Consider the following 22,676-nt stretch of genomic DNA (forward strand, 5'->3'; position numbering starts at 1 on the left):
TTTTTCCTATTATACATATGTGACGTGTCACAGAGATCTGAGCATTTTGCGTGATGTGTCATGACGTCAAAGTTGGGAACCACTGTCCTAGGAGATATCTCAGGAGAAAAGATGAATTGCATATGGGCTTGTGTGTGAGTGCGTGTGTGTGCGCGCATGCGATGCGTGAAGAGGATGAAGGGGAGCACAAACATCAGGTTTCGCTCAGGGCGCTGTGAAACCTAAGGCCGGCCCTGGAGAACCCTACGATTAACAGTCTCAGAATGACTGCAGTTTACAGTTTTCCATTTAAAATGATTGGCTGAAATTTGATTGGCTGTTTTATGTTCCGCCCACTTTTCCTGGATTTGTAACCTCTTTCACCAAGTGACCAACTGTGCCAAGTGTGGGGACTCTGGCTTGATTACTGTGAGAATGGCAGCCTTTTACATTTTTTATTTCCATTGACATGAATGGGTAATATTGTGATAAAGTTCATTATTTTCTGTAATGTACTGATAAACATTAGACTTTCATATATTTTAGATTCAAATATACACAACTGAAGTAGTTCAAGCCTTTTATTGTTTTTTAATATTGATGATTTTGGCATACAGCTCATGAAAACCCAAAATTCCTATCTCAAAAAATTAGCATATTTCATCCGACTGATAAAAGAAAAGTGTTCCGCTATCGAAGCATCCTGGGCCTCCATAACACCTGGGCAGTGCCACAGGCTGATTGCCTCCATGCCACGCCGCATTGAAGCAGTCATTTCTGCAAAAGGATTCCCGGCCAAGTATTGAGTGCATAACTGAACATAATTATTTGAAGGTTGACTCTTTTTTTTTTTTGTTTTAAAAACACTTTTCTTTTATTGGTCGGATGAAATATGCCAATTTTTTGAGATAGGAAATTTGGGTTTTCATGAGCTGTATGCCAAAATCATCAATATTAAAACAATAAAAGGCTTGAACTACTTCAGTTGTGTGTATTTGAATCTAAAATATATGAAAGTCTAATGTTTATCAGTACATTACAGAAAATAATGAACTTTATCACAATATGCTAATTTTTTGAGAAGATCCTGTAGATAGATAGATAGATAGATAGATAGATAGATAGAAAGGTTATTATGGATTGTTTGCATAAACTTTTCCATAAGGAACTGTCTTCAGATACGATTATAAAATCCAATAGTCCAATCAACAAAATTCTGTATTCCAGTAGACCATAGACTTTCTGTACAATTTGACTGTAATAAATCTGATCAAATCTTCACATCTGAGGAAAATATTGTACCATTCATTCTTCAGCCAGACTTTAATCAGAGCATCTGCATGCTTGTTCAGGGCCTATGGCTAAAGTATTAAATGCAGAGGATCAGCAGGACAGCCAGGCAATATGTATTGTTTCCAAGGAAATAAATTATACAGCTTGTATATCTCGCTCGCTACGTCCATCTTGCAAAATAGTGTGCAAATGGGTAGGAGGGCCAGCCAGCATCTTTGTATAGATCTCTTCCAGGGATTGCTTTTGTAAAAAATTAACACCATATTAAAAATCCCCCGTGAGGGGATGGACTAATCCAAAACCTGCCAGTTCCGTCAGATTTCTACTACCTACTGTAAGTGACAGCTACATAGGAGAAAAATCATTTATGGCTGATTTTACTCTGGAAGGAGTCTACTTCTTATTTGTATGAGTTTACAATTTTTCATGATAATCGTCCTTTAATGGTTTCTTCACTGTCAGGAATTGCCTCTTTTTATACAATGTAAAAGCTGTTTGTTACAGTTATCCTTACACAGTTATACATTATAGCATTCTGTCATGTCAGTGATGTTTCTGCCCCTTCTCTGCAGAGTGTTCCATGTAAATGCAGCTGAAGTGTTAATCCACGCTGGGTTTGTGGGAACGCTCTCCTGCTGAGCGTGTTTATTGGTTTTTACTGAACTTTTTATGTGGCTACTAAGGAGAAGTCTGGGAATGTCCTGCTTTGGTGACCTCAGCCTCTGTTGCACAGAGATACAGAAGTGACTGACTTCCTTTCCCTTGTCCTGGTTACACAAGACTTGTATCTGGTCCCAGCTGTGTTCACAGACACTGAGAACTAGGCCTAGAAGGCAGATAGCCAGAGCACTGCTGACCTTTATGCCAACAAACCTCTTCAAGATCAGCCTGAAGAGTAGTAATCAAACGTTAAAGCGGATCCGAGATGAAAAACGAACTATATCTATAACTATAAAAACTAACTATATCAAGTAACTTGTCTATATATCTTAACTAAAGTTTAGATAGTTTACACAGCAAATCTCGCTGCAAACCGCTTCAAAAGTTTATGATTATTTATTCTTGTGATACAATGAGGGCAGCCATGTTCTGTTTGTCACATGGTCACAGGGCTGGAGATGCTATCAGCTTTCTTGTGTGTAAATTCCGTCCCCTCTCCTCCTCCCTCCTCCCCTCTGCCTCTGAAATCAATGGCTAGTAACCTCCTCCGGAGCAGTGTTTTTTAGCGCTGCTAGACTTGGGCGCAGCCAGCGCCACCATAGACAATAATGGGAATCACATCTACAGCGGCGCTTAGTGAGTATCGTCGGCACCGTCAGAAGACGAAGCCAAAGTTGCTTTTAAAACCTAATAATTCGGCCTCCAGCAATTGCTGGAAGCTGAATTATATCATTTCCCCACTATCCATGGTGGCCTGGAGGGGGAAAAGTAATTAATACGGCCCAGACTTGTGCAGAAGCAGGATCAGCCATATACCGGTTCTATCCTGCGCCCAAGCCAATTTCAAATGTATGCACCTCCTCCTCCTCCTGCCCAGACTGAGCTCCCATAAGCCCTTGCTACAGTGCCAAGGCACAAAAGGAGCTGTGGGCGAGGCTTGTTTAGTTTATAGGGAATTAGAGTATTAAAACAAAATAAAAATAGTATTTGGCTTTAGGAATGCTGTATAAACTATAAGAAAGGAACACAATTATGCAATGAGTAAAAGTTTATCTCGGAATAACTGGAGCAAGAGAGAGATTTAAGCAATACCAGTTAATAATATTATTAATTTATATAGTGCCAGCATCTTCCGCAGCGCTGCATAATAGCATATAGGGTATATCAGCACAAAGCATACAATACAAACAGTTGATACAAGACTAGAGGTTATAACAGCTAAAACAGTGAACAAATTAACAAAAACGGTGAACAAATTACATTTGCCTGGCTATCTCCTCTTCTAATTCTTTTAGCCATAGCCCCTGAACAAGCATGCAGCAGATCTGGTGTTTCTGACATTATTGTCAGAACTGACAAGATTAGCTGCATTCTTGTTTCAGGTGTTATCCAGACACTGCTGCAGCGAAATAGATCAGCAGGGCTGCCAGGCAACTGGTATTGTTTAAAAGGAAATAAATACGGCAGCCACCATAGCCCTCTCACTTCAGGTGTCCTTTTAAAGGAATACCAAGGTGATATTAAACTGGTTCAATAAACAATTGTATATATCCTCCTTCATTTTATGTTTAAGGGCCCTTTTTCCATTAGCAATCACAAACGCTGCAATTGCGATTTTTTTTTTCATAAATTTTGTTATGTGATTGCAATTTTTTTTTTTTTTTTTTTTTTTTTTTTTTTTTTTTATTGCATTGCATTATCACTCTTAATTTGAGTGAATGCACTAGGGCGAAACTGTATTTTGCAATTGCATACCTAAATATTAAAGCAGGATTTACTTATCATTGTGAAAAACTGACCCTATTTCGCATTTTTTTTTTTTTGCGTTAAAATTTGTGATCAAATAAGTGCTTTTGCGTGTCATTTCCCCCCTACCCCCCACGCAAACGCTAAAATACAATTTATTTTTTTCAGAAGTGCAATTCTCAATTTTCATAAGATGTGCAGCACATGCATTTTTGCACATTCGCAAAACGCACCCAAACTTTCATAAGTGTGAACCCTGCGTTAAAAGCCTTGTTCATATTTTAAATTATGATTGGCCAATCACTCGCCAATTTTACAGCCTCCATGTAGTATGAGGGTTTATCTACACAATCTGCTCATGGTATTCAACATCTGTTAACCTTCATATTACAAGAGGAGGTTGTGCCTGGGCATGGTCGTCCGGAGGTTGTGCCTGGGCATGGTCGTCCGGAGGTTGTGCCTGGGCATGGCCGCGAGGCGGTTGTGCCTGGGCATGGCCTCGAGGCGGTTGTGCCTGGGCATGGCCGTGAGGCGGTTGTGCCTGGGCATGGCCGCGAGGCGGTTGTGCCTGGGCATGGCCTCGAGGCGGTTGTGCCTGGGCATGGCCGCGAGGCGGTTGTGCCTGGGCATGGCCTCGAGGCGGTTGTGCCTGGGCATGGCCTCGAGGCGGTTGTGCCTGGGCATGGCCTCGAGGCGGTTGTGCCTGGGCATGGCCTCGAGGCGGTTGTGCCTGGCCATGGCCGCGAGGCGGTTGTGCCTGGGCATGGCCGCGAGGCGGTTGTGCCTGGGCATGGCCGCGAGGCGGTTGTGCCTGGGCATGGCCGCGAGGCGGTTGTGCCTGGGCATGGCCGCGAGGCGGTTGTGCCTGGGCATGGCCGCGAGGCGGTTGTGCCTGGGCATGGCCTCGAGGCGGTTGTGCCTGGGCATGGCCTCGAGGCGGTTGTGCCTGGGCATGGCCGCGAGGCGGTTGTGCCTTACCATGTAGAGGTTGGACCTGGAGATGGTGAAAAAGAGGTTGGGAATTACCACAAGGAGGTTGGGCCTGGACACGAGGAGGTAGGGCCTGGGGATAACAAATAGGAGCTCTGGATGTGCTTCACAAAGCTGTCACTTTTTAGGCTAAGATGGCTTCCTTGTGGTGTTACTAATGATGATCTCCACATTTTGTCTTGTACAGGCATTAACCGCACAGCATTAAGGGAGATCAAGCTTCTTCAGGAGCTAAGCCACCCCAATATTATAGGCGTAAGTAACTGTCACACCCAACGCATGAAACAGTAAAGCTGGTCATACAATGTATACAGGATCTTCTCAAAAAATTAGCATATTGTGATAAAGTTCATTATTTTCTGTAATGTACTGATAAACATTAGACTTTCATATATTTTAGATTCAAATACACACAACTGAAGTAGTTCAAGCTTCTTATTGTTGTAATATTGATTATTTTGGCATACAGCTCATGAAAACCCAAAATTCCTATCTCAAAAAATTAGCATATTTCATCTGACCAATAAAAGAAAAGTAGTTTTAAAACAAAAAAAGTCAACCTTCAAATAATTATGTTCAGTTATGCACTCAATACTTGGTCGGGAATCCTTTTGCAGAAATGACTGCTTCAATGCGGCGTGGCATGGAGGCAATCAGCCTGTGTCACTGCTCAGGTGTTATGGAGGCCCAGGATGCTTCGATAGCGGCCTTAAGCTCATCCAGAGTTTTGGGTCTTGCGTCTCTCAACTTTCTCTTCACAATATCCCACAGATTCTTTATAGGGTTCAAATCAGGAGAGTTGGCAGGCCAATTGAGCACAGTAATGGTCAGTAAACCATTTACCAGTAAACCATTTACCAGTGGTTTTGGCACTGTGAGCAGGTGCCAGGTCGTGCTGAAAAATGAAATCTTCATCTCCTTAAAGCTTTTCAGCTGATGGAAGCATGAACCCACTTTTGAACCAGAAACAGCGGCAGAAGCGCCTGACCTGGGCTACAGAGAAGCAGCACTGGACTGTTGCTCAGTGGTCCAAAGTCCTTTTTTCGGATGAAAGCAACTTTTACATGTCATTCGGAAATCAAGGTGCCAGAGTCTGGAGGAAGACTGGGGAGAGGGAAATGCCAAAATGCCTGAAGTCCAGTGTCAAGTACCCACAGTCAATGATGGTCTGGGGTGCCATGTCAGCTGCTGGTGTTGATCCACTGTGTTTTATCAAGGGCTGGGTCAATGCAGCTAGCTATCAGGAGATTTTGGAGCACTTCATGCTTCCATCTGCTGAAAAGCTTTATGGAGATGAAGATTTCATTTTTCAGCACGACCTGGCACCTGGTCACAGTGCCAAAACCACTGGTAAATGGTTTACTGACCATGGTATTACTGTGCTCAATTGGCCTGCCAACTCTCCTGACCTTAACCCCATAGAGAATCTGTGGGATATTGTGAAGAGAAAGTGGAGAGACACAAAACCCAACACTCTGGAAGAGCTTAAGGCCGCTATCGAAGCATCCTGGGCCTCCATAACACCTGAGCAGTGACACAGGCTGATTGCCTCCATGCCACGCCGCATTGAAGCAGTCATTTCTGCAAAAGGATTCCCGACCAAGTATTGAGTGCATAACTGAACATAATTATTTCAAGGTTGACTTTTTTTGTTTTAAAAACACTTTTTTCTTTTATTGGTCGGATGAAATATGCTAATTTTTTGAGATAGGAATTTTGGGTTTTCATGAGCTGTATGCCAAAATAATCAATATTACAACAATAAGAAGCTTGAACTACTTCAGTTGTGTGTATTTGAATCTAAAATATATGAAAGTCTAATGTTTATCAGTACATTACAGAAAATAATGAACTTTATCACAATATGCTAATTTTTTTGAGAAGATCCTGTAGTGTAAGAGCAAAATGATAGATTCCTCTCTGAATGGAATGGATCCCTACCACACTCAGCACATCGCTAGCCCCCCCCCCCCCCCCCGCCCCCACACCCAGTAGATTCCAGCAGGAATCTACTAACAATCGATTGAACTGCAGCACTGCACTGTCGTCGATCTGCTGCCGCTCCTGCCCCTCCCCCAATAGACCTTGATTTTCATCCTTTCATATCGACACTTCCAAAAGAGTTATGCTACGTACACACATGCGACAACGATCGTTCGTTAAGAACGACGAACGAACTTTTAATTGATGAAAGAACGACCTAAGTAAAGATAGTTTTAAAATGTGTGTAACGATCTGATCGTTAGAACGAACGTTACATCACAGAAAGCAACTATTGCGCCTGCGCATAAAAATGAGAAGTTCCATGGAGAAATAGTGAAATGCGCATGTCAAGCCTAGTACGAACGATCGTTTCCAACGATGTACTACTTTTGCAAACGATCGTCGTTTGTTAAAATCCGCCGAGACAGAACTTTCTTTTGTAGCGATTTGGCTCGTTCGTCGTTTGCCTTAATAGTCGGTGGTTCGTTTTTTGTAACGATCGTCGTTGGTAAAGATCGGGGAACGATCGTTACAAACGACTATAGTCGCATGTGTGTACGCACCTTTAGAAAACTTCAAATGATTGGGCATTTTGGGGGCATCTACCCCCAACAAACTGAATCTGAATGATTAATTCTGCTGGTAATGGAACAGTAAAATCTACAAGTGTATGGGGTCCTTTACATTACTTGAGTTTAGTAGACTGCCTATGGCTGCATCCTGTTTATCTCAGTAAAGCCTGGTATACAATTTCAATTATGATTGACCAATCAATGACCAATATTACCACCTCCATGTAGTATGAGGGTTTATCTGCTCATAGTATTCAATATCTGACTCTCCTACTACATGGAGGTTGTAAAATTGGTCAGTGATTGGCCTATCCTAATTGTATAACAGGCTTAACCCCTTGCGGACCTCACAGCTCTGGTCACTTTAGAACCAGAGCCGTGTGTTCCTTTTTAAGAGCTGTGACTGGCTCATAGAAATCACGGGTTCAGGAGGAAATGAAATGGTCTCCTGACCGAAACATGTAAGCTCTACTGTCAGCATGACAGCAAAGCGAGAAGGTGCAGCGATGAGGACAGCGGTGCACGCATCGCTGCAGACAGCGGCGTGCAACAGGGCTGATTGAAATCTACGCAATGACAGTAATTACAAGACCTAAACAGGACGTAGGTTTCAAGCATCAAGGTCCCAAAGTGGTTAAGAATGAGATCTGTACTGTTTGATACAGTTTGTTACTGAGAGCTCTGAAGCCAGTAGAAAATATACCTGGTCTCCCCAGAATGCTCTGGGAGGAGAATTCAGTATAACTAAGCTGCCTAGGCTAAATATTACTGGAAGGGTGGGGCTGCATACCGATATGCAGTAATATGTAGCTATAGGGAGTGTGATGCTGAAACCAGGAAAATTACTGTAAAAGTTTAAATCCTGAATAATTTACTACATTCTACTAGATGTAACTACAGCACCTCTTTAAAAACAACTAACTTGGGCCTCCTGGGGTTGTCCAGATACAGAGATCTGATTACTGTTGCCTAGTGTTGATTCAATCCATGCTGGCCATTGTAAGTAAAAGTGCAGTCCTCTTCTGCCTACTGTATCGCTGGCTTGCATACCACCTAACTTTTTTGAGATGGGAAATGGGGACACTTAAGCCATGCCCCTGCCACACTCCTGATCATGCCCCCATCACACCCCTAGTCATGCATACCATAAAGATTTCATAAGACAAATGTTGTTTTTATAATGAAACCACACTAGTCCTTTCTAACCTGGTTAATTTTCCTAATAAATTTTCTTAATAAAGATTAGTCAAACGCTTTTTTTTTTTTTTTTTTTTTTTTTTAATTAGTAGAGATATAATATATCTCTATCTATCTGAAAGAGATAAATTAGGAGGGACAAAGGGGGAGGGCTCCCGAAGAGGAACTGTCCCTCCAAAAGAGGGACAGTTGGGAGCTGTGGGCTTCATTTAATTATTTGACCACCCCTAAAGTACACTGTAAACCTGCTTATGTACAGAAGTATGCAGAGAGCCCTTTCATTCTTTCATTCTGTATTGTCATTTCAGAAGTTGCCATGCTTCATACCAATGATGTATTAGGCGCTTGGGGTCCCTATGTAAAGCTCACACTAGGGCCCATAGCTCCTGGCTTCTCAGCTGATAAGTATATTTTCTTTTTTGTATCATTGCAGCTTCTGGATGCATTCGGTCACAAGTCCAACATAAGTCTGGTGTTTGATTTCATGGAGACAGATTTAGAGGTGAGGTTTTACAGGAACTCGGCAGCTGTTCTATAGAAGGAATAGTTTGGCTTTTTGCCTTTCCATGTACATTTGGTGACTGCTGGGAAATGTGGTGCGACTTGCTGTCTGTATATTTTGCTTAGAAGTGTCCATTTTTTTTTGCAGGCTATAATAAGGGACACCAGTCTAGTACTGACTCCAGCTCACATAAAGTCTTATATGCTGATGACGCTACAGGGCTTGGAGTATTTACATCATCTATGGATACTGCACAGGGTGAGGCTTCACACCTTCATTGTATTCCCTGCCTGGTGCAGCTCATTGCAAGTGTGTTTGTGTTTAAATTGTACTTGCTGTCTCTTGCTACATGAACCAGTGATTAGCTGGCTTTTACATACATATTAGAAGCTGAAAGAAAACCAAAGGTGAAAATAAACTTATGAGCTAAACAATTGCATCTTTCCTCCTACTGCTAAAAAATCACTTTCTTTTTTTATTTTATCCAATGGTTTTATTTTATATTTAAACATTTGCAAAGTCGATTGAATGTTTTGTTGCCTCGGCTCAGTGGCAGCCTATGAAATGAAAATACATGAACTACTGACCTTTTTCTATCTCTCCCCGCCCTCAGAAGTTGTAGTCTGCCAGGAAAACTTTTATGGCTGTAATTTGCTTATTAGTGAGGTTTCCTGACCAGAGACAATGCATGAAAATTAACGCTTTCAGGCTGCAAATAAAAAATAAAAAAAAAGCGGCCTGGTTATTAATGTTTTTGCACTGTACACGTGTATCTCATCATGTCCCATATCGCCTCTGGTACACAAGTTTTTCTTTTTTTTTTCTTTAAAAATAAAATAAAAAAAAAACTGTAGGATTAATGGGATGGCTTATGATATGTAAACAATTAAAGATTTATGTTTGTAGATTCATTTTGTGTTGCAGGATTTAAAGCCAAACAACTTGCTCTTAGATGAGAACGGGGTCCTAAAACTGGCTGATTTTGGTTTGGCCAAATCATTTGGAAGTCCAAACAGAGTTTATACCCACCAAGTGGTAACAAGGTACTTGTCAGTTCTTGAAATGTGCTGTGACGTCCATGTGAGTTGTTAGCGGTTAGCCCATTTAAGGGACCTTTGTTAAAATTATTGTAAAAAGTAAACTTTGTATGCTTAACCAAATGCGGACCGACTCGGTACGAATCTACGTCCAGCAGGTGGTGCTGTCACTTTGACTGGACGTAGATTCAACGTCCTCAAACGAAGTGTCCCACTGCAATCGTGCACACTGGAGAGGGGAGATTAAACTGTCACATGACAGCTGGCCTCTCCCCTCAGTAATCAGGCGCCATCGCGATTTGACTCCTGATCACTACTATAAGAGCAGCAGCAGTGGGAGGGGAAAGAGAGCATCCACTCTCCTTCCTGATATTCCTTTGACCCGATTGTCGCTCCCCTTCCTGCCCGGCATCCCTGCTCGCTTTGACTCTGTCAGGTCCCGGCTTGATGATGTCATCAAGCTGCGACCCGGAACTTAGAGTCAGTGCGAGCAGGGATGCCAGGCAGAGCGGAGGGGGCTAGAGCTGCTCATTGCTGGAGCCTACACTGTGCCTACACTGTGGACACCACACCTACCTAGCCATACTAGGGATCCGGCTGCCTGCTTCCCCTCCCCCCCCCCCCCCCCCCCCCCCGAAGGTATAATGCCGTGGTGCTTAAGGGGGTTAGGCTGCCAGTCCCCAAATGGTTAAGCGCTAAATAGGCATACGTTTTAAATAGGCAATCCGATGCCATAAACGACACTGTTGGGGCCTACTCAATGTTCACAACCCTTCCCTTGCCTCCCGTTGGTGACCCTCACAGCCTAGGGGCCCATCTCACAAGGGTCATAAAAGAATTATGTCCATGAGGCTCTTCACACCCATAACATGTGTAGCAACAAAACCACCTGATCTGCAGTATCAGAGAAAGGGAATGTCCGTAGTTTGGGCCCTCCTACACCTCTGGCCCTTGTGGAGCCCCCCCGAACCCTCAGCTATGCCCCTGTGTTAACTGGCACCACAAGAAACTTGGTGGGCACTGCTTCCCAAATTTCCTGCATTACTCACAACTGTTGCTGATAACCAGGGCCAAAAAAACTCCACGGAGCCCCTCAACCACAATTAACATTGCGGTCTATGTGCTGGCCGAGAAAAGTGCCAGTAACCATGATGCCAAAAACCACTGCTTTGCTAAGTAGGCCTTCACAGTAAAAATGACATATTTGCACTTAAACCTGAAGTGAAAATAAAGTGAGACAGTTGTTTACTTTTCAGCATAGCTATGTAGTTATTGGTAAGACTGCACAAGGATTGGATATATAAAAATATGTTTAAAAACGGGAACTGTCCATTTACATTTTTAACTCCACATCATGTTGGCATCCTATTTATAAACCTACAATGAGGCTCAGTGCTATTGCCCCTGCATCCCTGCATGAGTAAAGCTTCAAATACAAGTCTATAGAGCCACACCGCAGCTTGTGATTGTTCCTCACACTCAGACGGCGGAAACTCTGCTAACCTTCGGCTGCCAGTCATAGCAGTAATGAGCAGGTGGATATTCTCCAACACTTTCATTGGTCTGTCTCGTCACATGGCATTTCCAATGTGTGACCTATAGAAACCAATGGGGGCCCACAACAGGGAGCTGGAATATGTTGGCGCTTTATAAATTGATAATAGATCTCGTTGCATCAATATTAACTTTAAAAAAAAAAGTAAATTTTCAATAAATAGTGTATGCATGCACAGATAGGCTGTCCTGCATATAAGCTCCACCCCCCGCTTTTGGCCTAAAAACTGATCTTCCAAAAGGCTGGCACTCCAAACACCCCCCACCAAATGTGCGCCATAGTAGAGCTATGTAGAGCATGCATTGGAACGTGCTGCAGCATATATATCCGCAGCTCCTCTCCCCAGTCCCTGTGTCTCCCTGGCAACTTCTGAACTGGCCCATAGAGCTCCAGGCTCACTGTCATGTGACCACAGCGAGCCTGGAGCTCCGGTGGCCAGCTCAGATGTTGGTGGGTAGACGTGTGGATGCAAGCCAGAAGGAGGAGCAGTAGATATCCATGCTGAAGCACGCTCCAATGCCCGCTCTATATGGGGGTTTTACACCTGTTGCCGTAGTATATTGTCTGCGGATAGGCTGACCCTCTCCACACTTTACACCCAAAATTTGGCGTAAAGGGAAACTGTTATGAGAGAGATGTGGAAGCTTCCATATTCCTTTCCTTGTAAAAAATATCCGTGTTCCAGGTATGGTCTTGTGGAATTTCAGGGATGTCTTGCTGTCCTGGAAGGTCAGACTATGACTTCTGCAGTAGTCTGCGGCGTGACTGAACTCTTCCATCAGAAGCTGCTGCATTTACCACTTTAGTGTCACACAAGGGCTCATATGCAATTCACTTTTTCTCCTAGGAGATACTTATTTTCATCTTCTCTTTAAAATACATTTCAACACTTTGGAACTGAAGAGGTGTCAAAAAATAGGTAAAATGTGCTTCAAAAATTTGGAGTATTTTCTTGCTTGCTAGTGGCTTAAAGGACTTACGAGCCCAAATAGGTAAAAAAAAGAGATGTACCTTGATCACTTTTAAATGCACGGAGGATGCCATCCGCACCCTCCATGCAGTTCCGCCGGGTCTCCGCAGTGTGATAGCCCCCCGTGCCACTCCCGACCCCACAGACGGGATCGGGCTCCCCTTCCTCTCCTAAGATGGCCGCCGGAGCTGGCCGCGGCTGCGCAGTCCGCATACACGTTAGTGCAGCTGCGCAGCTCTAGGGCCTCCCCCTCGATCCACGCTACTGTGCGTGGATCGGAAGTGGCACGGGGGGCTATCACACTGCGGGGACCCGGCGGAACTGCACGGAGGGCGCGGATGGCGTCCTCCGTGCATTTAACCACTTGAGGACCCACGCTTTACCCCCCCCCCCCCCTTAAGGACCAGCGCTGTATTCTGTGATCTGTGCTGGGTGGGCTCTGCAGCCCCCAGCACAGATCAGGTAGCAGGCAGAGCGACCAGATCGCCCCCCTTTTTCCCCCCTATGGGGATGATGTGCAGGGGGGGGGTCTGATCGCTCCTGCCTGAGGTTTGCAGGGGGGGGGGGGGCACCTCAAAGCCCCCCTCCGCGGCGACATTCCCCCCCCCCCCCTCCCTCTCCTACCTAGCTTCCCCCCGGAGATCAGAGGCTGCACAGGAACGGATCTGTCCTGTGCAGCCTCTAACAGGCTCCTGCCTGTCATGTGACAGCGATCCCCGGCCGCTGATTGGCAAGGGATCGCTGATCTGGTACAACGCTGCTACTGTTAGCAGCATTGTACGAATGTAAACAAAGAGGATTATTTCCGCTTGTGTTTACATTTAGCCTGCGAGCCGCGATCGGCGGCCCGCAGGCTATTCACGGAGCCCCCCGCCGTGAATTGACAGGAAGCAGCCACTCGCGCGAGCGGCTGCTTCCTGATTAATTAGCCTGCAGCCGGCGTCACTGGTTCTGCAGCTGCCACTTTGCCGACGCGCGTTATGAGTGCGCGGTCGGCAAGGGGTTAAAAGTGATCAAGGTACTTCTCTAAAATCCCCAACTGAGCATTCAGTCTGGCTTTGCTCATGAATATTTTTAGCTCACTCTGTGTTCTCTCATGTCTTTTCAAGTCCAAGCCTGCCCCCTGCTGGTTCTGCTCAGGAATCATTATAGCAAGTCATTAGAGCAGAGCCAGACTGAATGCTCAGTCGGGGATTTTCTCAGGTCTGATAAGAAACAAGCTGTGCAGTGCAGAATGAAACAGAAAGCATGGTAGGTGTTTTCTCTATTGTTCCCGCTGATCTGTATGGTAAAATACATGAGGGTGCTTCGTCTTTGGTTCACTTTTAAAAGGCATGTTATTGACCTGTGTGAAGAGGAGAAAACCCAGGAGAAAAAAAGTGAATTAAATGGGGCCCAGGTGTTTGCTGCAGAGGTGCCTGCTCCATTTATAGGAAACTGGAATTTCAGATCTGCGGCTTATAAAGGACAACTGAAGCGATAGGTATATGGAGACTGCCATGTTTATTTCCTTTTAAGCAATAACAGTTGCCTGGCTATCCTGCTGATCCTCTGCCTCTTAATGCCTTTAGCCATAGGCCCTGAACAAGCATGCAGCAGATCAGGGGTTTCTGACATTTGTCAGATCTGACAAGATTAGCTGCATGCTTGTTTCTGGTGTGATTCAGGTTTTTAGGACCTGTGTAACCTTTTGCTGCGTTATTCATTTATTATTATTTATTTTTTTTCCCATCTACAGGTGGTACCGCTCCCCGGAACTGCTGTTTGGTGCCAGGATGTATGGTGTGGGTGTTGACATGTGGGCAGTCGGGTGTATTTTAGCAGAGCTGCTGCTGAGGGTATGTGATCAGCTGAAGTAGGACTACGAGATTAGTTCAGATGATGCACAGGTAATCTCATATAATGGATGCTATCATTCCATATCAGGTCCCTTTTATGCCGGGAGATTCTGACTTGGATCAGCTCACGAGGATATTTGAGACGTTGGGCACTCCTACAGAAGAACAGTGGCCTGTGAGTCTCCATAACTTCTAATGTTGTATTGTGTCCTGTGTGGTGTGTGTATTGCTGGAGAACCTATCCACGAAGCATGGACCTGGTCCTGTAGATCTTTGCATGCTCCTGGTCCGATTTGAGCATTAAAGTGACCCTGTAAGAAAAAAAAAGTGCCCCTGGGGGGGTATTTACTTCAGGAGGGGGAAGCCACTGGATCCTAAAGAGGCTTCCCCTCGTTCTTTTCAGCACTCCAATTTCAGCCCCTGATTATCTGCTGACAAGCTTGTCAGCAGAGCGCGCAGCCGCAGTGGTCATCCGGCTCCAGAACCATAACAATCCTGTGGTGTGCGGATTTCAGTTCAGGCTCTGGCGGAAATGGCCGAGCCTGATTGGGTCTGCGAGGTGTCTGTGCAGTAGAGGAGACCTGATCAGGCTTGGCTACTGTATCTCCACCGGAAACCATCGGAAAGGCTCTGCTGCTCCTGCACAAGGTGCGTCACAGGCTTGTTATGGTTGCGGACAGTTCAGGGGTTCTCTGCGCTGGATCATGCTGGCTGAGGAGGACAGGGGAAGCCTCTTTAGGATCCAGAGACTTCCATCTCCCGAGTTAAGTAACCCCTGGGGGGCTCTTTTTCTCATTACAGGTTTACTTTAAAGCAGACCTGTTTGAGTGCAAGAGCACGTTGGCTGAGTAGAGGAAATGAACACTTGATTACGTTGTTGAATGGAAAAATTTTCTCAGAAAAAGCATATTGAAGAAGACACAAACGAGAAAACCAATGATGTTAGCAGCTCAACATAGGAGCACAGCGATGAAGCTATGTTTTCTCACAGTTGAGCAGGTGACTTATCTGAGGAGGAAAAAAAAAAAAAAAAAAAAAAGCAGACCTAAAGTCTACATACAGTATGTGTCCCTATAACAGGTGTGAGTACATAATGTACTCTGAAGTCACCCCCCTATCTGTACACCTGAAGCCACGCCCCATGATCAAAAACTGCTGTTGGCAGTTTTTGGATGGCCTGCAGAACTTTATTTGGCATCCCCGTTCTTTATAATCCTGTGTGTCAGTGTTTGCTAACATAGCTCTAACAACTCACAGGGGCTACCTTAAGCTGTGTACACACGCCATACCAGATGCAACTAATGGTCCGCAGGACCCTCCCGCTGGGCGGTCTTTTAGACGATAGTAGCGTGTGGGTACGCGCTGTCGGAGAACTGATAAGGCTGTTGCTCAGCGGATTGTTCAGAAACAGCCTTCTCAGTCCGCCGACAGCGTACACACGCGCATACTGTCGGCTAAAGACAGCGCAGCGGGAGGGTTCGGCAGACCCGTCGTTGCATCTGGTATGGCGTGTGTACAAGGCTTTATCCAGCTCCATATGTTATCACTACCATGTGACAGGTGCTGAATTATGGTTCCAGAAAACCAAGTGGTTTTGTGCTGAGACTAAGGTGATCTGGAGCAATAAATCTGTGTCTGTCAAACCTTGTGATAAGATAATGGACAAAATTCAAGCAACACTGCATGCAATTACCAGACTTTCCAGTATTAGTGTGAATGTAACCCTCCAGTTCAGGAAATGCTCATGAGCTCATGCTCCTTTCATAAGCTGTGGCAAGACTCTCTGAGCTATTCGGAGGGGGAAAAAAAATTGCTTACTAAACCCTTTCACCAGTATTGAGGTTCCCTCCAAGTCGAAAGGGCCCCTGCTCTACCCATACCAGTCAGCAAGCACGCAAACATTTCATGCTCCCAAACCTGAGATTCACACTGAGGCCTGTCGGGTTCTATCGTTGTTGGGAACACATACATGTACCTAAGTCTGCAATCTCCAGGGAGCAGCAACTGCGCTAAACGCACTATTATATAAATGGATGGCCCAGGAGAGCTACAGTCTGCAGCGGCCAAACTGCATTGGCTTCTGAATATACACACAAACATCTTTTTGAGGGCCGAGGAATTAAATGGGAAAGTAGGTCCTGAGTGGAGTGGTCAGTTCACATACAAATATCATTGACCCTCTGCACCACCTTTTTTAAGAGACAAACAAACCCTCTACACTGAAAGCATTCACAGTAAGTTGGAACTCTGGTAGCGACAAACTATGGTGTTCGGTTACAAAAATGGAGGCCATTAGCTTCTAAAATATATTGCATGCTACAAACAAAACAAACAAACACAGAACATTTATATCACGCTTTTTCTCCTGGCGGACTCAAAGCGCAAGAGCTGCAGCCACTAGGACGCTCTCTATAGGCAGTAGCAGGGTTAGGGAGACTTGCCCACGGTCTCCTACTGAATAGGTGCTGGCTTACTGAACAGGCAGAGCTGAGATTTGAACCCAGGTCTCCTGTGTCAGAGGAAGAGCCCTTAACCATTACACTTTCCAGCATGCTACAGCATTCTATACTGGGCCCTTTCACCAGCATTGAGGTTCCCTCTATAGAAAGGGTCCCTACGCTACCTATACTAGTCCGCAAGCAAACATTTCATGCTTATGAACCTGGGATTCACATTGAGCCACTGGAAATAGCGTGAGCAGTGCAGTTTGTCACTCCCTGCAATTTTGAGACTAATTTATGTGTATGCATGTGTTTCCTATAAAGGTCCAAACTTGCTGCTATCCACCACCACTGATGCAGTGCTTGTGTGGCTGTATTGCCCCACCCCTTCTCAGTTACATGTCATGGTTGGTAAAGATCTTTTAGTGATGAATTGTTTTTTTTCCTATCCAGGGCATGACCAGCTTACCGGACTACGTCACTTTTAAAAGCTTTCCTGGAACCCCTCTTCATCTCATATTCACTGCCGCAGGAGACGACCTGCTAGACTTATTACAAGGTTTATTTACATTCAACCCTTGTGCCCGCTGCACCGCCTCACAGGTAGGTCCTGCTCTGTAGATGAATCAGATAAGAAACCAGTAAAAAAATGGCAACTGTTACAATAATGGAATGAGCCCTGGTTCACTTTAGTTGCCTAGACTTAAAGTGCATACATTACTGGCAGCATGTGTGAGGCACATTCCCAGCACTCAGAATCACTCTAAAGGGCCTGAGCCCACTGCTGCGTTTAAGAAAAAAAATGCGTTAAAACACGTTTAAACGCATCAAATGCGTTTCAAAAATCAGCGCTTTGGCTGCCGGTGATCAGCAAAGCACTGTTACTAATGTATCCCTATGGGATCATTCTCACAGCAATTGCAATGTGATTCTTGAACGGGAAACTGACGCAAATCATGACAAAATTGTGTGATTTTTTTTTTTTTGTGATGTAAATTTGCATTCAGAGTGTGAATCAGCCCTAACTTCCCATACAGATAACTGCCTCAGCCGATAATCCAGCGTGTATACAGTGACTGTCCTGCAGGCGATTAACTTAGAGGAGCCACAACCGATTCTTTTGTGACACCGCTTGCCCCACCCACCGTGTGACCTCATGAACTCGCTGCTCTGTAGTCCCTCCACGCCCCCCCCCCCCCCCCCCTTCATTTCAATAGAACGCGACGCGGCTGTTCAGTCTCGGCCCAGTGATGTTGCCTGAGGGATCACGTTCCGATTCCCCCAATGGATGACATCCTTCACAGGTGTGTACACTCCTTTAGGTCCCCTGTATCTTCTCCGATTCCTCAGATACTCCGTGCCCCCCACTCCTTCTTCACCATTCACAAGGTAATTATGTAAACCATTCACAGGTTGGTGCATACTTACCGGACATGAGAACTCTCTGGGGCCTCGTTATTAAAAAATGGAGGAACAAGACAATAAGCCATTTTAAAATATTAACTATAGGGATGGTATATTTATAAAATGGGTAACCTGTTTTGGTCACTAGCACAATCAATAATATCAATGTTACTTATTATTTTTAATTTTAGTTCTGGTATAACTCTTATTAGTGTAAATTGTTATTGCCATAGGTATTATGCAAAGCATCTTTCTGTATTTGGGAAAAAAAAACTTGTAGGAGGTGCCCAGGATATAACTTGAACTTTAAATCATAGAGTATAGAAGTAATTGGATCTTACCTCCATCAATGAACAAACCATATGGGTTGAAATAAATGTAATGATGCACAAAAAAAGACAACGCATTTCACAAGTGCTAGCCTGCTTTCTCAGGTCAATAACAAAGTGCCTACGTCTGCAGCAGTAGCGGGTGTGGGCGCCTCTTGAATCTTTCTGTAGTTGATTAGTTTTGCTTTTGTATGCTCTTAAATGTATATTTTATTCCCCCTATATAGGCATTAAGGAGAAAATATTTTAGCAATAGACCTGCTCCAACACCTGGGCATTCGCTGCCAAGACCAAACTGTTCAGTGGAAGCTCTGAAAGAGCAGCAGAATCTTAATCTAGGCATAAAGAGGAAGCGAGTGGAAGGCCCGGAGCAGAGTGAGTAAACGCGATCGCTCTGATTTCTTCTGTTAGAGACATTGAAACGAAAAAAATAAATGTATGAGATAATGAATTGTATGTGAAGTACGGATAATTGCTAGAACATTAGTAGCAAAGAAAAGTATTCTCATACTTTTATTTTCAGTTATATAGTGTGTGTGTGTGTGTGTTTTTTTTTTTTTTTTTTTTATATTGCATCATTCTCTAATATTTGCAGTTTACACACTACTCTGCATTCTAAATGATTTTACAGGGCAGGCTAGTGAACTCTTGAACTGAACTTCTGCAGGAAAAAAAAAATACAGTGACTGACACTTGAGATAATAAGCTTCAGAAGACAGAGCTCTCTTTGAAAGTCGTGGAGCTCAATGGCTCTTTTGCATAGATAACTGGAGTTTCTTAACTCTTCCTGTACTGGAAACAATATTAGACTTATGTCTCTGCTCCTAATGTTTTATTTCTTAGCTGTACTACACATACAAATCATTATATCATAATTTTTTTTCACTTCAGTGTCTCTTTAAATGCTGAGGCTAATGGTAATTAAAATTTGGATTCTGCAGTCTAAAGCCTCATACACACACGAGGACTGTCATCCACTGGGATCGGGACTAGCTCAGTTCATGGCCAACTTCTGTGCAGATGCGTCTCTAGCCTAGAGGCTAGCAAAGTGTCTGTTATTAAGAAGCAAGGAGAGATGATGCACAATGGCTGACTTAAAGGACAACTGAAGTGAGAAGAATATGGAGGCTGCCATATTAATTTCCTTTTAAACAATACCAGTTGCCTGGCAGCCCCTCTGATCTATTTAGCTCCAGTAGTGCTGATCTGATGTCAGAAAAGCCTGATTTGCTGCATGCTTGTTCAGTGTCTATGGCTGAAAGTATTAGAAAGTCGAGCCCGATCAGGTTGTCTGCACAGTAGAGCGGACACGATCGGGCTCGGCTATTTTTGCCTGAGTCCAAATTGAAAGCTGCTACTCTACCTTGCCAGCGTTCGGAGGTGTTTGAGCTGGTGAAGAGGCTTCCTGAGGTAAGTGGCTGGGGAGGGGGGGGGGGGGGGGGGGCTTGGGTTACAGATTTCCTTTAAGACTAAAACAACTAAAGCCAAAAGCTCAGCATGACATTCTTGCAACTGGCATTGTTTACAAGGGAATGAAGATGGCAACCTCCTGTATTCATCTCATTTCAGGTTCCCTTTAACACAGGTGGTGGTGGTATAGCTATAACTTCTGAAAACATTTTAAATGTGTAAGCTTTTCGAAGCAGATTAGGTGGAAAAAGATTCATTTAGTTTTTTTTTTGTTTTTTTTTTTTGGAGTCCTTCTAATTTACTTATTGTTCAGCAACAACCATTAGGCTAGTTATACACCAGGAAGTTGCATTTAGGGGACGTTATAGGGCACATAACGTGCCCCTAACGCAACGCCTGGTGCTCTCTGGTGTGGACGTCGGAGTGAGCCGCGTTGTGCAGCTCACTCTGGCGTCCGTGATGCGTATTCTTGGACGCATGCGGCATCACGTGGTCCTGCCCGGCCAATCGCTGCACAGAGCGGCCGCTCCAGGAAGTAAACACTGCACGTCACTGAGTGCAGTGAATATTAATTAGCCATGTGCCCGGCCGCTCTCCCCTCCTCCCCAACATGACTGAGCATGTGCAAACAGTCTAACGCGGCTTAGCCGCGGAGATCGCACAGCATGCAGCACTTTGCTGCGTTACAATGTAACGCAACGTGGGCAGTGTGAACAGCCCACTTGTGTTACATTGCTGTGCGTTGGGGGAGCGTTACAGGCTGCACTAACGTGCGCCTGTAACGTCCCTGTGTGCAAGAAGCATCTGCAGTTCAAGCAATCATCCACAGATCTGAAAATCCATCCTGGTGGATCTGATCTGCAGATGAATGTCAGTTAAATCATGTGTGTATGATGATCTGCAGATCTCATAGACTATCATTGCAATTTGCAGGAATGGATTTTTGGCAGGAACAGATCTTTTGCAGATAATGATCTTTTGTGTCTGTACAGCATCTGTGTGTGCAGCATCTTGCAAAGATTTTTTCCTGATGTGGAGTTCAGCTCCATAGAATAGACTGTGTAGAGTATGGCTCTCATACTACATGAAGGGTGGTAAGATTGGTCTGTGATCTTTCATTTTCCAAAGACTATAGTCTGATGTGTGTATGAGCCTCTAGGCTATATTGGGGCTATTTGTAGTTAGCTGCAGTTGACGATGGCCTGCAGGCTGACAGATGGCATGGGACTTTCTGAAGCTGTTTTGGTAACTTGATGATTTTTTCTTTTTTTTCTTTTTTGTGTGCAGAAGACGTTGTGAAAAAGCTGAACTTTTGACGAGAGATTGCAAAGGATCTGTTCTGAATTGCTGCTATAGAAGTTAATGAATTATTTGGATGTTGTGAACGATCATTGTAATATACTGTACAGTAACATGGGGCTTTTGATGGTAAAATTATTTTTGTGAGTAATAATGTGATTGTTAAAAGAAAAAAAGACAAAAAAATGTACTTTTTTTTAACATATCTTTTTAAAAAAATGCTTTTGTAAAAAAATAAAAAAATAGCAGGAGACAGATCTTACTAGGCATGCAAATCCACAATCAAATGTGTCTCTATATCAGCAAAACTTGTACAGAAGCATTATGTCATTAGTAAAGTACTAAGCATCCTTCAGACCATATCTATCTTCTCAGATTTGTTTACATCTTCTGTTCTGGCTATATATTTTTTATATGCTCATTAGCCGCTTCAATGTCGTTTGAGATAAGTGCACTGCTTTTGACTTTAGTCGGTAGGACTCATTGTGCTGTAAATTCTTTGGAATGCTTTGATCTCTCTGCAGAGCAGAGGATCTAGAAACTGATCGCAGAAGTCCTCTGTTATTGTCTCACACTGCCTTATGCTGGGAATACACGGGTCGACCCCAGCCGCGTCCCCGCTCGTCCGCGCGGATTGATTACCGCTCGTCCCCGCTGGCGCTTCCTTATCAGTGCTCGATTCCCTGCCATTGTCGGCTGGTGGGGATCGAGCGGCTTGATCGGGCCAGCTGAATATTATCAGCTGGCTGGATCAGCTGGTTGATACACTGTACAGAATCGTACCATGTATCCCCAGCATTAGGGATGCTCAAAAAAACTGATTCGGATGAAATCCAAATAGGTGTTGTTAGAATTTTATCCAGGTAATTAAATCACCTGTGCGGGTGGGTGAGCGGGAGTTAATCTTACCCATCAGGCATCTTCTTAGATCCGTCTCTTGGTGCCTCCCACGGTGCGTTCCAAGCCGCTTTCACGTGACTACAAACCCTTCCACCTTCAACCCGGAAGGAGGAAGTGATTGTAATCACGTGACCGCAGCGTGGGAGGCGCCTAAGGATGGATCGAAGAAGATGCCTGATGGGTAAGATTACACACACCCCACACACACACCACACCCCCCCCCCCCCCCCACACACACACCACACACACCACACACACACCACACACACACACACACACACACACACACACACACACACACACACACACACACACACACACACACACACACACACACACACACACACACACACACACACACACACACACACACACACACACACACACACACACAAACACACACACACACGAGATTCAATTACCTAGATGAAATCCGAATATCACCTATTTGTACTTCATCTGTTGCTTATCACTGCACTGCCTCCTAGTGACAAGTAGCCATATGTACCCATTAAAGCAGTACTGATTAGAAGCAGGAAAATTAAATGAATAAGAGATTAAAAAGAAGTTC

The 22,676-nt window shown here is 44.4% G+C and overlaps 1 protein-coding gene across 1 annotated transcript in view; it reads left to right on the plus strand.

The window, feature by feature from the left end:
* CDK7 (cyclin dependent kinase 7) overlaps positions 1 to 22,236 on the plus strand; it is a 33,521-nt gene extending 11,285 nt beyond the window's left edge. Inside the window, exons 4-12 of the mRNA XM_068271804.1 lie at positions 4,856 to 4,923; positions 8,854 to 8,922; positions 9,070 to 9,180; positions 9,847 to 9,965; positions 14,223 to 14,322; positions 14,411 to 14,497; positions 17,217 to 17,366; positions 18,724 to 18,871; positions 21,194 to 22,236. Of these exons, the coding sequence (XP_068127905.1) occupies positions 4,856 to 4,923; positions 8,854 to 8,922; positions 9,070 to 9,180; positions 9,847 to 9,965; positions 14,223 to 14,322; positions 14,411 to 14,497; positions 17,217 to 17,366; positions 18,724 to 18,871; positions 21,194 to 21,222 (881 nt within the window). The 3' untranslated portion in view covers positions 21,223 to 22,236. The remainder of the gene's footprint in view (positions 1 to 4,855; positions 4,924 to 8,853; positions 8,923 to 9,069; positions 9,181 to 9,846; positions 9,966 to 14,222; positions 14,323 to 14,410; positions 14,498 to 17,216; positions 17,367 to 18,723; positions 18,872 to 21,193) is intronic.
* Positions 22,237 to 22,676: the final 440 nt, after the last annotated feature.

The sequence above is a fragment of the Hyperolius riggenbachi genome, chromosome 1 (genome assembly GCF_040937935.1).
Source record: "Hyperolius riggenbachi isolate aHypRig1 chromosome 1, aHypRig1.pri, whole genome shotgun sequence".
Classification (NCBI taxonomy): Eukaryota; Metazoa; Chordata; class Amphibia; order Anura; family Hyperoliidae; genus Hyperolius; species Hyperolius riggenbachi.